We start from the raw sequence: 13,660 nt of genomic DNA on the forward strand, positions 1-13,660 counted from the left end.
TGAGCTAATTCATCGACTAGCCTCAAACCCCAGAGGTCTTCGTGACACGATAACAATACTCCAGGAACTAAATGCAAGGTGCAGGTCCGTGAGTGCTGGGTAGAAGATCCTTGCAATCGCAGGCTTGAGACTGATAAAGTAGCCTGGCTTTTGTGATAGTCAGCGTGGAAGTCTGACAAGCGAATCATCCTCAAAATCATATGAGCATGACTTATCTACAGATTGCTTACCCCGCCGACTATAATTTTCCGTCCGTATACAGTTGCCACCAGTCCTCACTTCGAGTGCCCAATTAGGACCTTGATAGATCTAGACCGGCACATGATATAATAATGCTGGACTAGTTGAGTAAGCTCCGGCGTCAAACATCGGGAGAAGCAGTGCCGATGTAACGATTGCCATTATTAATGGCTTACATATCCCAAGTTTTCCTCTAGGGACCGAAGTACCAGATGAGGGGGTGAAAGCCTGGTATAAATTAGCCTGCGCTGGCGGATCTTACTTAGTAACCCGTGATTTTGCTCTTCGTTGTCGGAGGAGCTTGTACAACGGCGGCCACGATGCCGACTTTCAGACAAAGATAATCATCTTGCGTAGGTAGTGCAGCCCGAGATCGGATGACGAAATCCAATGCTGTGCATCGCTCTCCATGGATGACCTATATCCGAAACCAATACAATTTCCACGCAATCAGAAAGGCCATCCTTTTTCGGGCTCGTACGTACGAATGCCTGGATATGAATCGTTGCGGTGACTGGATGATGAAACATATCGACAGCTTGGAACATGGCATGCTTAGCTCCTCGACTTTCCAAAATCTAGGAACAAGATGCATGAAAGGGAAGTCGTTGTGAAGACCATCCAAGCGCTAACGCTCTCCGTACGGCTATAGTCCGATCCTTCGGCTCCAACAAGTAAGTCTTCGAGAAAATGTAGATAGTGCCGCGGTTGATGATTTATGATTGCCCAAGGTAGAATGCTCTCATGTCTTTCTTGCCACGTGGGCTTTTCTAATAATGAGTGACTGAGATGGACTAGATTCAAAATAAACACCAATTTTGTGCTTAACTCGAAGCTAGGTAATCATAGCGATTCAAGGGACAATAGGCCACGTACTACTGACACATGTTGCCGGCCAGTCATGTGGGAAGGAAAACTATTTTCGGCCGCATCCGAAAAACTCGTGCAGCCTCGACCTTTAGCTAAATACTCTTCTTTTTTTTCTGATCATGGGCCTTAAATTCTCTTTAATTTCTAGGCTTCTAAACAATGTCGTTATCGTGAATGCGCCGACGAGTTTGCTAACGCGACCGACTTGAAGCAGTATGAATCATACGGCCCAGAAGAATGCACCAGAAAGAGGTAGTCTCTCTGGAGTCAGGAGTCGAAGAAGCTCGTTCCGATGCTCCTGAACCAGCGGGTCAGATACGGGAAGCCTGAGGTCACAATCAGCATAGTCTTTTATCAGTCCAGGATCGTTGGAAGGACTTTCCTATGGTAGCGGCATAGGGCGTATACATAAGCTGCATGCAAGTAGGCGCTTGCTCCATCTGCAAGAATCTGAATCTTCCGGCCGGACAAGGGCATGAGGTGTGACATGTGCTGTCTCACTCCAGTAAGCCTTTCAAGCAAGCCTTTCCTCTGAATCGATACCGGCTGTATCACTTGCAACTCCCAGGTAACCGCAGCGTAGATGTCCAGAAGCTTTGGAGAAAGGCCTACAAGAGGGTCGATTTCATCGCTGTTTTGTTCATCTCCCCACAGAAACCTGTTTGGTTGGCCGGGTCTGAATCCATAGGCGATGTTGGAGAAAATCCAAATGTGAGTTGACTTTGAGGCGGAGGCCAAGGTTCCCATGCTGCTGCAGACTCTTCTGGACCCTGTATGAGAGAAGCAGAGGAATTATATGATTTGTCCACCGCAGCCTCAGTCCTGGTCTAATAATCTGGCAGCAGACTCATCAGTTATTGCAGAGGGCAACACATTCGAAGACTTACGATGTACTGATTTGCAAGGATCGTGAAGTGAAGAGCATCGAGACGGTTTGTAGGAGGATCTGATTGCCATATTATCATTTGTTTGGTAGATTACCACCTCGTCAGCCCTTCTTGTGTCCGAAGGCTCTATCATTTTCTCTTTTCGTTGCTCCAAATACAAATTCATGAGGGCAGGAATCATGAACCGCTGGGTTGGAGTATCATGTTGACGCAGCAGATCGCTCAGCACGTGCTTGGCGACTAGGGTCGGTCCAGGTAGGAAAGCATTGACATCTATGAGGTTAGCGTCCGTCATCAAGGTGAATAGCGGGGTCTACTCACAGTAATGTATTTGCTCATTGGGTGTGAGGTCCTTGGGCGGTCGACACAGGCCATGCTTAATCAAGCAACGTTGAAAGTCTGATGATTGGCCAAGGTGGGAGCTCTCGGCGCCCTGAATTGCCGCTGCATCATTTGCGTGCCCGAAGTCGGCTGTGAAAGTCGTCGTGTATTTACCTTGGGCGGGGATAACGGTCGGTACAGAGCCCGCATGTCCGTACGGATTGGAAGTGCTTTGCCTTGCTGTAAGGACATCGGATTTACGGTGTAGGTCGTGGACCTCTGTCCGCGGATCTCCTCGTAGGCCATTGGATCTGCACTGAATTAGAAGTCACTATGAAGGTGCACAGTGCTAGACTACTGCCAATTGGCATGCTAACTTCGAAAGAGTAGTTCTGGTAAGAGAATAGTGACAATTCGAGTCGCACCGTACACATTGTGCACAAGGTGTAGTTCCATCGCATTTTGTCTTCCTTCTTTGACACTCATTGCATGCCTAGAGGTAATTAGTAGCTGCAGACGGCACCGTCCAGTGAATGCGCTTGCCAGCAAAACTCGGTTTTGGCCTACATTGGCTTTGCCGTACTGTAGCTTTGTTGTGTCACGCTCCTTGAAAAGATGTGCAGCACCCTCAGCGCTCATGAGAAACTGGGAGGTGGCCTTAGGACTAGGACATGGTGGAAGTAAAGTGGAAGGAACAGCAGCGCAATTTACTAGAAATGGAGAGGAAGACGTAGCAGTCCTATGAGGATACGGTGGGGGTTGGAAGTACTGGATCTGGTAGGGCAAACCTGGAGCTGAACGTTCTGCCATATCCCCAGAGTCAGCGCCCATAACCTGGCTGCTTTGGTCATTTATCACTTCCATCGCGCTGAATTGTATGATGGGACAAGTGGGAAGATTTCGAGAATAGAGGTGATGGTAAAGTAGGGAGCTATTGTCTCGAATGCAAATGCAAATTCGTTATCGTTTCATTGGTAGATTTCGAGGGGCACCTCCATTGGTAAAAGGCCGAAGGGTACGTACATAAGGATCGTTTCTGCCCAGCCGAAGATGATCCCACCAATCAATGCATCCGACCATTCAAAGGTTTACCAAAGAGGGGGGCCAACAGAGCCCTGCATTCCGAAAATCCTGGTCAATAATATTGTCGTTCCAGGCTCATTGCCTCATTCTATTGGGAGTATGTGGGAAGAATAAGATCCTGGAAGGATTTGAAAATGTAGCGAGTGGAATTGACAGAAACAATGTACCGCAAGAGCAAACGACCATCTACGCAGCCACATTTGCTTGCTCCGGCTGACCAACGGAGTATTAGTCGTGATCTCCAACCCGAGAGTTTTTCTTTATCGCAAAAAACTCTAGCCAGCGGCCACTGACGTGCCAATCCAAGAAACGACAATCTTTCTCTGCCACGAGCATCTCCAATACTCGCGATTGCGATGATCGACGAAATCATGACTTCTCTTACAGCATATGGTGTCTTTGATAAGAGAAGACGCCTAGTGCAGGCTGGCAGGTGATCTCGTCGATCACTGCAAATCGCGAGTAAGCGCGCGAACATTGACGTGGCAATCTTGAGTCTTTGCACTCATAAATGGCCAAGACAATCCTCTTCTCAACCTCTTCTGTGCGATCTCAAGATGTCTGTTCTCGTACACACTGAGAAGTGCACGGGCGCACGAAAGTGCCTCATCATCGGTGGCGGAGTGATGGGCCTTTCAACAGCATGGCATCTTCTCAAAGACGGACATACCGACGTCACTGTGCTTGATCACCCGGATCCTTTGGCGCCGAGCCGCGATATCTCTAAATTTTTTCGGGTTGACTACACGGATCCAGAGCGGATGAAGCTTGTATTGAAATCCAAGAATCTATGGGAGAACGACGACTTGTTCAAACCGTTCCTTCATCGCACAGGCCGGATCGTTGCTTATCCACCGGCGGGAGTTGACACTCTGACTGGTATTGACCGCGCCAGGTCTGGTTTGAGCCTACCCGCACGGAAGCATGAATCGGCCAGGCTTCTAGAAGACATATTCGAGTCAACACCCATCTCACAACAGCTTGAAGTGGTTTATAACGAAGATGACGGGGTCGTGGACTGGAATCGAGTGATGAAAAGCTTGAAACAAGAATGCATGAACACGGGAGGAAAGTTTCAAGAGGGACGTGTGCTACATCTAGACTCAAACACGGGAGGGATGATTGATGCCGTGGTGACTTCGGAAGGTTTTGTTGACGCAGCACAGACAGACATCATCTTGGCCGCTGGACCGTGGATTATGCAACTGCTCGAGGCTTCGAGCATTCAACAACCTCCGCTTTCAAGGGCGCCGATTGCAACTGGTATCTTTGCATTTCATCTGGAACTGACCACTCAGCAATGGGTCAAATACCATAACCTTCCGCGATTCTCCGAGATTGGCGTTTGTGGGTTACGCAGAGCCTCTACATGCGCTTTGCTAAATTTATGAGTAGGCGAGTTCGTATGCCATCCCACAGACGTTGGTGCGGCCAAGGTGACGTGGACCACGGCTTTTAGAAATCCGTCAGGGGATGGGGCCCTATCTGAGCCAAGCGATGTCGCCAAGACGAGTCTAGCCATCAAGATGATGCTAGACGCCCGTGATTGGGTTCGAAAAAGAATTCCGGGGCTCAAAGGCGCCCGATTTAAGTCGATACAGTCGTACTGGTGGGCAAAAACTTCTTTCACGACTCACGTTTCTCGGCTAATCACTATAGGGATGGCGTCACTGGCAACCAGAATCCTATCATCGTCCGGCACCCGGAGCATCCCAACTTGATCATTGCTGGGGGAGGATCATACACGCACGCCAAAGATCTCCCCTACATCGGTCGAGTCGTCACCGAAGTTTTGCAAGGAACCGGGACTCACAGCCAATTTGGCTGGGACGAGAGACCTGCCGGCAAGCACTTGAACAATCAGCCATCGCTGTATCCAGATCTCCTCTTTGGTGATCTGGAGTTGGAGGCATCGAGAGACCAGCGAGTAAAGGACTGGAATAGGGAGCGTTCCGACTGGATTATTTGATGATTGACCTTGTCCACCTTATCTCTCGAGAAATTGGTATTTAGCATAGGAAATCAGAGACACTATCAGCAGCGTACAATTTTGGTCTAATCCCTTTTTTGCATGTATGTCTTTGAGTCCTTGCTGTCATGCTCGGAACCTTTCGAATGGTAATGGTAACGGTAATTTTAGTGAAGGACGACACACACTGGGGTGATATGATAATTACCCCGGGCAGCCGACTTCGAAGATCGTTGAAGACCATAAGCAAACAATATACAGGCGGGTATGCCCCTGTTCATATACACGAGATGCCTGGGATCCATCTATTGTTTCCACCCGAGTCCAGTGGCAATAGCTTACGTATCTGGAGGGTCCCGGGGTGCGCTTTCAGATGATTCCCAACTCAGTATCGAAATGAAGCGAGACAGTTGCCTGACTAAATCAGCACTCCCTCTTCGTTTTCTCACTTGACTCCAAGAACGAAGCAGGAGATATCCCTGCTGTCTTCTATGACCATGTAGGCCGAACTGCAGAGTGCTTTCCCCCCAAAGACTCCCTCGGCCCGAAGATCATGTGCTCCCTCTGGTTATATGCCTGGAGCCCTTTTGTCCAGTCTCTGTGTAGGACATTCGACTGCATGGAGACACTCCCATACTCTTGAGTGGCCACACAGGCCAACCTTGGGTCCAGTCCCGGCCCAAGCTCCCTCCGCTCGGGAATCGTCTACTCGCTGCACCTTAGCTACTTCTTATAATACTTCCTTGCCCACATATTCGTAGGTCTTCCTTGCCACATGTTCATAAGTCTTTCTTGCCTACTACCCCGTAGGACTTCCGTGCCTGCTCCGACAGTAGACTTCCATGCCTGCACACAGCCCGAATTTTGCGGTGGACATGCTCATTTGAAAGGCAATATCGTTGATTGCCCTTGTAACACCTCATTTTTTCTTTATGATTGCCCTTGTCGCAGGCTCCCGAATGCGTCTTCGAGATTCGTCCTGGTCGTGTCGTAATAAATGAAAGGGAAAGATAAAGGCTCACCGGGCTGGTACACCAGCTCTGCGGAATGGCATGGTGCGTTTAGAAGTAATGGCATGTTGTACGAGGAAAAAAATTTGTCTCGATGGCATTTCCACCAGAAGGTGCAATGAGGCGATGACTAAGCAGTGAAAAAGAGATCAGTGAGCTAGCTACGGTCGTGCCAAGTTTTCTAAGCTCCTTTCGGTTGACGGATCTCGCTTGGCTTCTTTGGGTTAGTTCGCTGACTTCGCGGGCTCGGGGTGAAATCTCAGGGTGGTATCCCCCAAAACCACCCCCGGATATATCGGATTTTAGAAATTGCATGTCCGAGTAAGATTAAATTTTTTTAAAATTCGCTTATTATAGAAGGCGTTTATTTGTAATTAATATAGAAGTATATGTTTTAATATTTTTTTATTTTAATAAAGTATTTAATATTATATTTAAATATTTTAAATTTTTAATTATTTATGCTTTATATTTAATTTATTTTATTGTGTTTTATTTTTTTATTTTTTTTTTTGTTTATTTAATAAGTTATTATTAATAAATTTAATAAGATTTGAGTAATTATATTTTATTAAATTTTTTAATAATATAAATTATAATTTTAATTTATTTATTGATTAGTAATTATTTATTTAATATTTATTAAGATAAATAATATGAGAGAGAGTTACTATTAATATATATTATTAATTTTAATAAAGATATATGATTTAATTTAATATCTTAAGTTTTAATTTATTAAAATAATTATAATTAAATAGAAATATTTATTTTTATTATTATTATTTTTATTTTATTATAGGTTTTTTATTATTTAATTAATTAAAGAAAGTTTATTTTATTTATTATATAGTTAGGATTCTATATGTAAATTTTTCTAGATATCTACGATATATAGTGTAAGATTAAAAATTCGATATCTAGTAACTAAAGAATATATATAATATAGATAGATAATATAAAAAGATATTCTTATTAATATAGAATTAAATTATTTGATATTAATATATAATATATATTGTTAAATATAAGAGGGATATTTTTTTAGGTTTTTAAGTTTATAACTTAAGTATTATAGAAAATAAGTAATAGTTATTTGAGAAGTATTTATAGAAGGAATAGTTTATATATTTATATATTATTTAAATAATATATTTTTTTTGATTTTATTTAATATATATTATTTTTATTTTTAGTTTTAGTTTTATTTAAGTTATTTTAAGTTATAAGAGTATAATAGTTTTTATGGTTTTTGGATATTTATTTTTTTTATTTAGTTTATATATTTATAGATTATATTTAAGTAATAATTTATTTTATTAGTAGTTTAGAGTAGTTTTTTATTATATTATTATATTTTGTGATATTTATTATAAATAATATTTATGTTAAAATATGTGGGTTATTTAATTATAAGTTATGTATATTTTTATTAATAATTATATTAATTGTGTTTTATAATATTTAAGAAAATAAGATATTGTTGGGAACAGCTCCCGGGGCCTAGGGGCTCTGCGGGGGTATTTAGGTTAAATAGGGGTGTCTGACTGTCAGCGCAGACACCGGAAGCTTTTAGTGAGTTGCTAACAATAGTGTCTGCGCTTTATTTCGGGTCGGTGAAGCCTAAAGAATCTGGCTAACCACCTCGGAGCGACACTAGCCATAGCCGAGGGTGACACGCTTAGTCTATTTGAGGGTCGGGGGTTCGAGGACGCTTGGATCCCATCAAAATCGAAACATGATTTTTAGGGGGTCGCTCGGGTAATAGTCCGCCGAAGGCGGCCCCGAAGCCGAATATTTTCGGGCAGAACGCCCTATTAATGAGGTTATTTTGGGCAGACGCCCTATTCAATGAGGACATTTCGGGCAGGACGCTCTATATAAATGAGATTTTCGGGCAGAACAGCCCTATTCAATGAGGACATTTCGGGCAGAACGCCCCAGGGCGAAAGCCCAAGCAGACGCCCGGGAAAGAAACCCCGAGGCCGGCCAAAAACAGGCCTGAATTTGATTTGTGTGCGCTAAGGCGGGGCCACAGGCCCGGATGCCCATTCCACATTGTACCGGTGCGAAGGCGGGCCAAGGCCTTTCACTTGGTAGCCCCGTGGGCAAAAACCCAGTGGAATTTCAAGCCCCGAAATGAGCGGGATTTAGAAGTCTTCGGGGAGTAAACCCCGGAGCACAGGGCATGTTGTCTTAAAATCGTGGATCTTTCGGGGAAGAGTCCCGGGACGTCGCGATTTTTGCACTGTCTTCGGAGCTCGAGGACGAGCCCCCTAGAGGGGGAGGCATTGTTGGAACAGCCCCACGGGGCCCTCGGGGCCTCTGCGGGCGGGTATTTGGGTCAAATAGGGGTGTCTGACTGTCAGCGCAGACACCCGGAACCGCTTTTTAGCTGAGTTGCTAACAGATATTTAATTTACCTAGTTTTATAATTTTTTTCTTTAGTATTTGTAATTATAGATCGTTATAAGTAATATTTATAGGCTATTTTTTTTTTTTTAAATCTATAATATTAAAGTATTTTTAGAGTTAATTACTATTAATCTTTAGCTTTTTATATATTTATTATAACTGTTTGTGTTTTTTGTTTTTTTGTTTTTTAAGTCTTTTTTTAGTTTTTTTTATTTTTTATATTGGTTTTTTTTAATAGCTTTTAGTCTTATTTTATAAACTATTATAGTTATTATGTTATTTTTGTGTTTTTTTGTTTTTTTTTCTTATTATTTTTCGTTTTTATATGGTTTTATTTTTTTTTGTTGAACTTTGTTTGGGTTTTCTTTGGGTTTTGCTTTGAGCTTTGGGTTTGGTTTGGCTTTTTTTTTTTAATAATGTTTTTTTTATAATTTTGGCTGTGATTTTTTGTTGTGTTTTGATAATTTGTTTTTGTTTACTTTTTTTTTTTTTGAATTATCTTCTTTTTTTTATATTATTTTCTTGTTTTTTTTTTTTTTTTGTCTTTTAGTTTTGTGCTTTTTTTTTTTGTTTTATCTTTGTTTGTGTTTTTTAACTTATTTAATATTATTTAGCTTTGCCTTTTCTTAGTTTTGTTTTTTTTTTTTTTTGTTAATATATATTAATATTACTCTTGAATATATTTATAATTATTATTTTTTTTTTTTTTAATCTTTTAAATTATTTGTATTTGTTTTAAATTATTTATAAGTTTTATCTTTTTTGCTTTTTTAGTTTGTTTTTTGTATTGTGGTTTATTTTGTTATATAGTATTTTTATTATATTTCTTTGTTACCTCTTTATATTATATTTTTTTTTTTTTTGTTTTTATAGATTTATTTACTTATATAGATTGGTCCGTCTGTTTTGTGTTTGTGGTGTTTTATAGTTTCTTTGTTTTTGCTCTTTTTTTGTTGGGGTTTTTTTTTTTGTTCGAGTAGATTGCATATCGCAGCATTCAACGAGGACGACTCTCGGTCTACAAGCCACCGAAGAACAAGCATGGCTGTATCCTGGATGTGAAGGACGGTATAAACGTAGCGACTTTTCGTATCAGCCACAACTATCCTCTCAACCACCAAACAGGAACCTGCAGAAAACTCAAACCTAACTACCAAACGGATCATTCCCATACTGCTCCACCGACGTCGCCGACCCCAGCCACGCCATCGCCACCCCACCCGCCGCCTCCAAACTAATCAACGTCAGCGCCCCCGTCACTTGATTCTTCACCAACGCAGTATAATGATCCGTCCAACCCCTGTTCGTGAGCCCGACCATATTCCCCGCGAATTGTATCAGCAACTCCATATCAATCGGACTCCTATCCAACGTATCAACGTAGAGATTAAGCGCGCCGAGCTCAAACGTGTAGCTGTTCGTGATCAACTGGGCGCTGATTGCTTGAACAGCGGCCAAGGTGGCCTTTCGGTAGAAGTCCGCCAGCGGCTGAGCGGCGGCCACGACGGGGAGGATGGCGGTGGCTTTCCAGAAGGTGACGGCGTAGCGGCCCCGTGTGCCGTGCTGGCCTGTGGATTGGGTTGAGATCCAGTTGGGTGGAACGCGGGGGTCGAGGACGTTTGGCGCGGGCGGTGAAGGATCCGGGTTGGTTTCTCTGACATGGAGGGGATGAGGAGCCGTGGCGAGAGTGCAGGCGAACAAAGTCAAGAGATACAAACTCCTAAGGAGCATCATCCTGTTTACGTGGTCAGAAAGAGCTCCGACTGCGCGTTTCGTGCTGTTTCTAAGCAAGGTGACTCCTAAATTCCAAGTTTTCAATTTGAAAATCTTCCCTACTAAGTACATCGAGATATACGTGCAAATGCACGTCGTTCATCCCGCAGCATATGTCCACCAATCTGGCGGCATATTTGTCATCTTGTCCGGAGAAAATTGCGACAGGCGGTGGGGGTTAGTGGGTCACATGTGGCCTTTGTCAGGGTCCCTGCAAGGGGTAGGAGACAGGTGTATAAAGCCACCTGTTTTGCACCCGTCAATGTTCGGTTTCGTCTCTTTCAGAGAGATTGCATACTTTTTGTCCCTCCCACCCACAACCTGTACATAGCTAGCTACCATTTCACTCCAGGTCTATGCCACAAGCATGGAAGTTTTTTCTGCGCTGGGGTACGAGGAATCCGCCTGTTCAGGCCTCTGTTTGGGCCTATGCAGGCTTACCATCCCCGGCGCGAGACGGCCCAACCACTATCTGCACTTCATGTGGGCGCCTATGTGTGGATGTGATACGGATTACTCATGAATGGGACGACTGGTTGGAGATTTACCTTATCTCATTTCACACCGCAGACGACGTGTCATCCGAGGCTCGTAATGCAGGCATGAGGAAACGCACGGGAAAGCCGAAAAGAATCAACTTTCTTCCACAGCCTACAGGCCACTATTTGGAGATCTTAAAGTAGGTTTCGTCAGTAACGAAACTCGTATCCGTCAATCGGCCGCTGCTGTTTCACACCCCAGCTGTCGGCTGTCGACTATTGCAACTTGCCGCCGCAGCAGCGGGTGATGTTAGACAGGCAAATCGCTGCTTAGGACGTCGCGTCTTCGTACCTTTTGATATCCTTCAAAAAGGTGCTAAATGCTCATTACGCGCGAGGCGCTAAGGAGGTGAGGTATGGGAAGGTGATGTGGCCATAAAGAATGTTTGCCGTGATTCCGCCTCTTGTACGAAGCTCTTACTGTGGTATCCGTGTTCACGATCCTGCAACGGCTCTCTATGTACAAAGCTACTCAGTTCGACAAGGATGTACATACTGACAATCCGTGGCTCAAGCTCCAAGCTCTCATCTCCAAGATGTGGTGCAAGTCATTTCACTCAGAAGCCACCGGGTACGGATTACCAGCGGCGCCTCAATCGTGGGACTATTCAAGCAAAACAGAACCATCTCCGTATTGAACCCACCATAGGTGTACGTCTCTGGCGCGCACCGAGCGAGACCGTTCTGCTGCGGGTTCGACTTGCACGGCTGCGGCTTCGGATAGGTAGGTTGCTCATTATGGTTAATGGGTGATGCAACGGATTCTTCGATTGCGCATAGGACGTCGTTGACCGTGGTTCCACCGCAGGAGCCACTGCCGCCCGATTGGGAGAGTGAGAATTCGCCGGTGAAGGCGCCGGGGTTGCCAGTGTTTGCGCCGAAGAGAGGAGGCTGGCCTGAAAGCTTGTCAGTCTGATTCCATTCGGTCGACGACCTTATGTGAAAAGATTGCGCTACCTGTGTGGGCGGCGCCAGTGTATAGAGCGATGATGCCGCCAAGGCCCTGGGATAGGAACATAGGGTAGCCACGTCGATACCATCCTTGGGGAGGAATCTGTTCAGGTTGGTCCACGATTTACGCAGTAAGTGGTTGAACAAAGATAAAGTTGACGTTTCCATGGCCGAATTATCCTCCGCCAATAACAAGAGCTACGCAACGCCGTCGGTTGCACTATATGCTATATCCAGAACCAGCCAATCTCCACAAGGGACAAGAATGCAGACTTATACTGGATATCCCAACGCCTGGAAATGTGGTCACGCCGATAACAACAGCACCACCACAAGGACAATCATGTTGCAGCCCAAAAGAAAAGCGGCTCCCCCCTCCCCAAAATGCTAAAACACAAGACTCCACTCGAACGACATCCCGAATCAATGCACCGGCTTAATAGGCTGATCCCACTGCAACTTCATCATCAAATCCGTAAACCGCCCATCCGGCTCCATCAGCCGCGCCGCCGGACTGACGAAGCCATCCGCCAGCTTCCGCATGCAGCCAAAGAACCCATACTCGAAGATCCACTCCGTCTCGTCCATAAAGTTGGCCAGTCGGATCGTGAAGCCGTACACGCTGGCGGTATCCCGGGCGACGGACGCGATCTCGGACACGATGATCGGGCGACGGTAGCGGGCGTGCATGCCCTCGAGGTACCGAATGCAAGCGTCGCCGTCGGTGCCGTAGTAGTGGAGGCCGACGTAGTCGGGAGGGTCGGAGGCGGTGAGGCGCATGAAGTCTTCGAGCCAGCGCTGGCCGTTCTCGTCGTTGGAGACGGAGGGCCCGACGAGTTTCTTGCCCCCGTGCCGTCGCAGGGGCACCATCTGGCTGTGCCAGGCCTGCGCCGCGCGCTGCGGGGGGATGTTGTTCTTGTCGGGCTCGTTGAAGAAGTGGACGATGGGTTCGTGGCTCTTGAGTATGTTCTGCCAGTCGCCGCCGGAGAGTTGCGCTTCGAGGTGCACCATGGGGCGGTAAGGGGCGCGGTTGTGCAGTTCGGGCGGCGTCCAGGTGTTCCAGTTGCTCACGGAGGAGATGGGGCCGTGGAAGTCACATTGGTTCATGGCCCATGGCACGCCCGGGTTGCCGGGACCGGAGCTGTTGGTCCAGTCCCAGAGGAGACAGCGCTTTTTGATCACCATGGCTGATTTCTATGTGAAGTTTTGGCAATGGGCGGTGTTGGATTAATTTGCAGGACTAAAAATCGAGTATGGGAAGGGAACCTTGTGTTTCAACCAAATGTCTTGAAAGTTTCATGAATGATGAAATGGTCGTGCGAAAAAAAAGGCTCGGTTCTTATAGCAGAACACCACTAGGGAGTGAATCCTTCAGCTGCGCATGGTGCGTTGGAGGCTCCGGATTCCTGGAGGAAGGAAGCACAGCCCGCAGGAATTAGGTTCGCCCAAAGATAGATTTTGCAGGGAAGCACAGCCCACAAGAGGGACACTACAGCAATATTGAAGACAGCAAGTGACCAATTTGGTGAATTTTCGAGCCTGTTTCATTCGCGATCGAGGTTGGGAAGTTTTCGATGGTCGTCAACATCTTGCGACGCCACG

The 13,660-nt window shown here is 45.4% G+C and overlaps 4 protein-coding genes across 4 annotated transcripts; 1 reads left to right on the plus strand and 3 right to left on the minus strand.

The window, feature by feature from the left end:
• Positions 1-1,937: 1,937 nt before the first annotated feature.
• On the minus strand, positions 1,938-3,182 carry HO173_003507 (uncharacterized protein; the record flags this gene model as incomplete). Its single annotated transcript, XM_037305432.1, has 4 exons — positions 1,938-1,945; positions 1,998-2,270; positions 2,319-2,634; positions 2,886-3,182. The coding sequence occupies 4 exons, from the start codon at positions 3,180-3,182 to the stop codon at positions 1,938-1,940; spliced, it is 894 nt and encodes a 297-aa protein (XP_037167534.1).
• A 776-nt stretch (positions 3,183-3,958) lies between these two features.
• Positions 3,959-5,370, plus strand: HO173_003508 (uncharacterized protein; the record flags this gene model as incomplete). Its single annotated transcript, XM_037305433.1, has 3 exons — positions 3,959-4,748; positions 4,797-5,010; positions 5,061-5,370. The coding sequence occupies 3 exons, from the start codon at positions 3,959-3,961 to the stop codon at positions 5,368-5,370; spliced, it is 1,314 nt and encodes a 437-aa protein (XP_037167535.1).
• A 4,571-nt stretch (positions 5,371-9,941) lies between these two features.
• On the minus strand, positions 9,942-10,529 carry HO173_003509 (uncharacterized protein; the record flags this gene model as incomplete). The annotated part of the gene is made up of 1 exon (XM_037305434.1): positions 9,942-10,529. The coding sequence occupies one exon, from the start codon at positions 10,527-10,529 to the stop codon at positions 9,942-9,944; it is 588 nt and encodes a 195-aa protein (XP_037167536.1).
• Positions 10,530-11,632: 1,103 nt separating this feature from the next.
• HO173_003510 (uncharacterized protein) lies at positions 11,633-13,243 on the minus strand (the record flags this gene model as incomplete). Its single annotated transcript, XM_037305435.1, has 3 exons — positions 11,633-12,003; positions 12,065-12,161; positions 12,491-13,243. 3 exons carry the CDS (start codon positions 13,241-13,243, stop codon positions 11,633-11,635), a joined length of 1,221 nt encoding a protein of 406 aa, XP_037167537.1.
• Positions 13,244-13,660: the final 417 nt, after the last annotated feature.

This window comes from Letharia columbiana (assembly GCF_014066305.1).
Source record: "Letharia columbiana isolate WasteWater2 chromosome Unknown Sc0000009_s0, whole genome shotgun sequence".
Taxonomy (NCBI): domain Eukaryota; kingdom Fungi; phylum Ascomycota; class Lecanoromycetes; order Lecanorales; family Parmeliaceae; genus Letharia; species Letharia columbiana.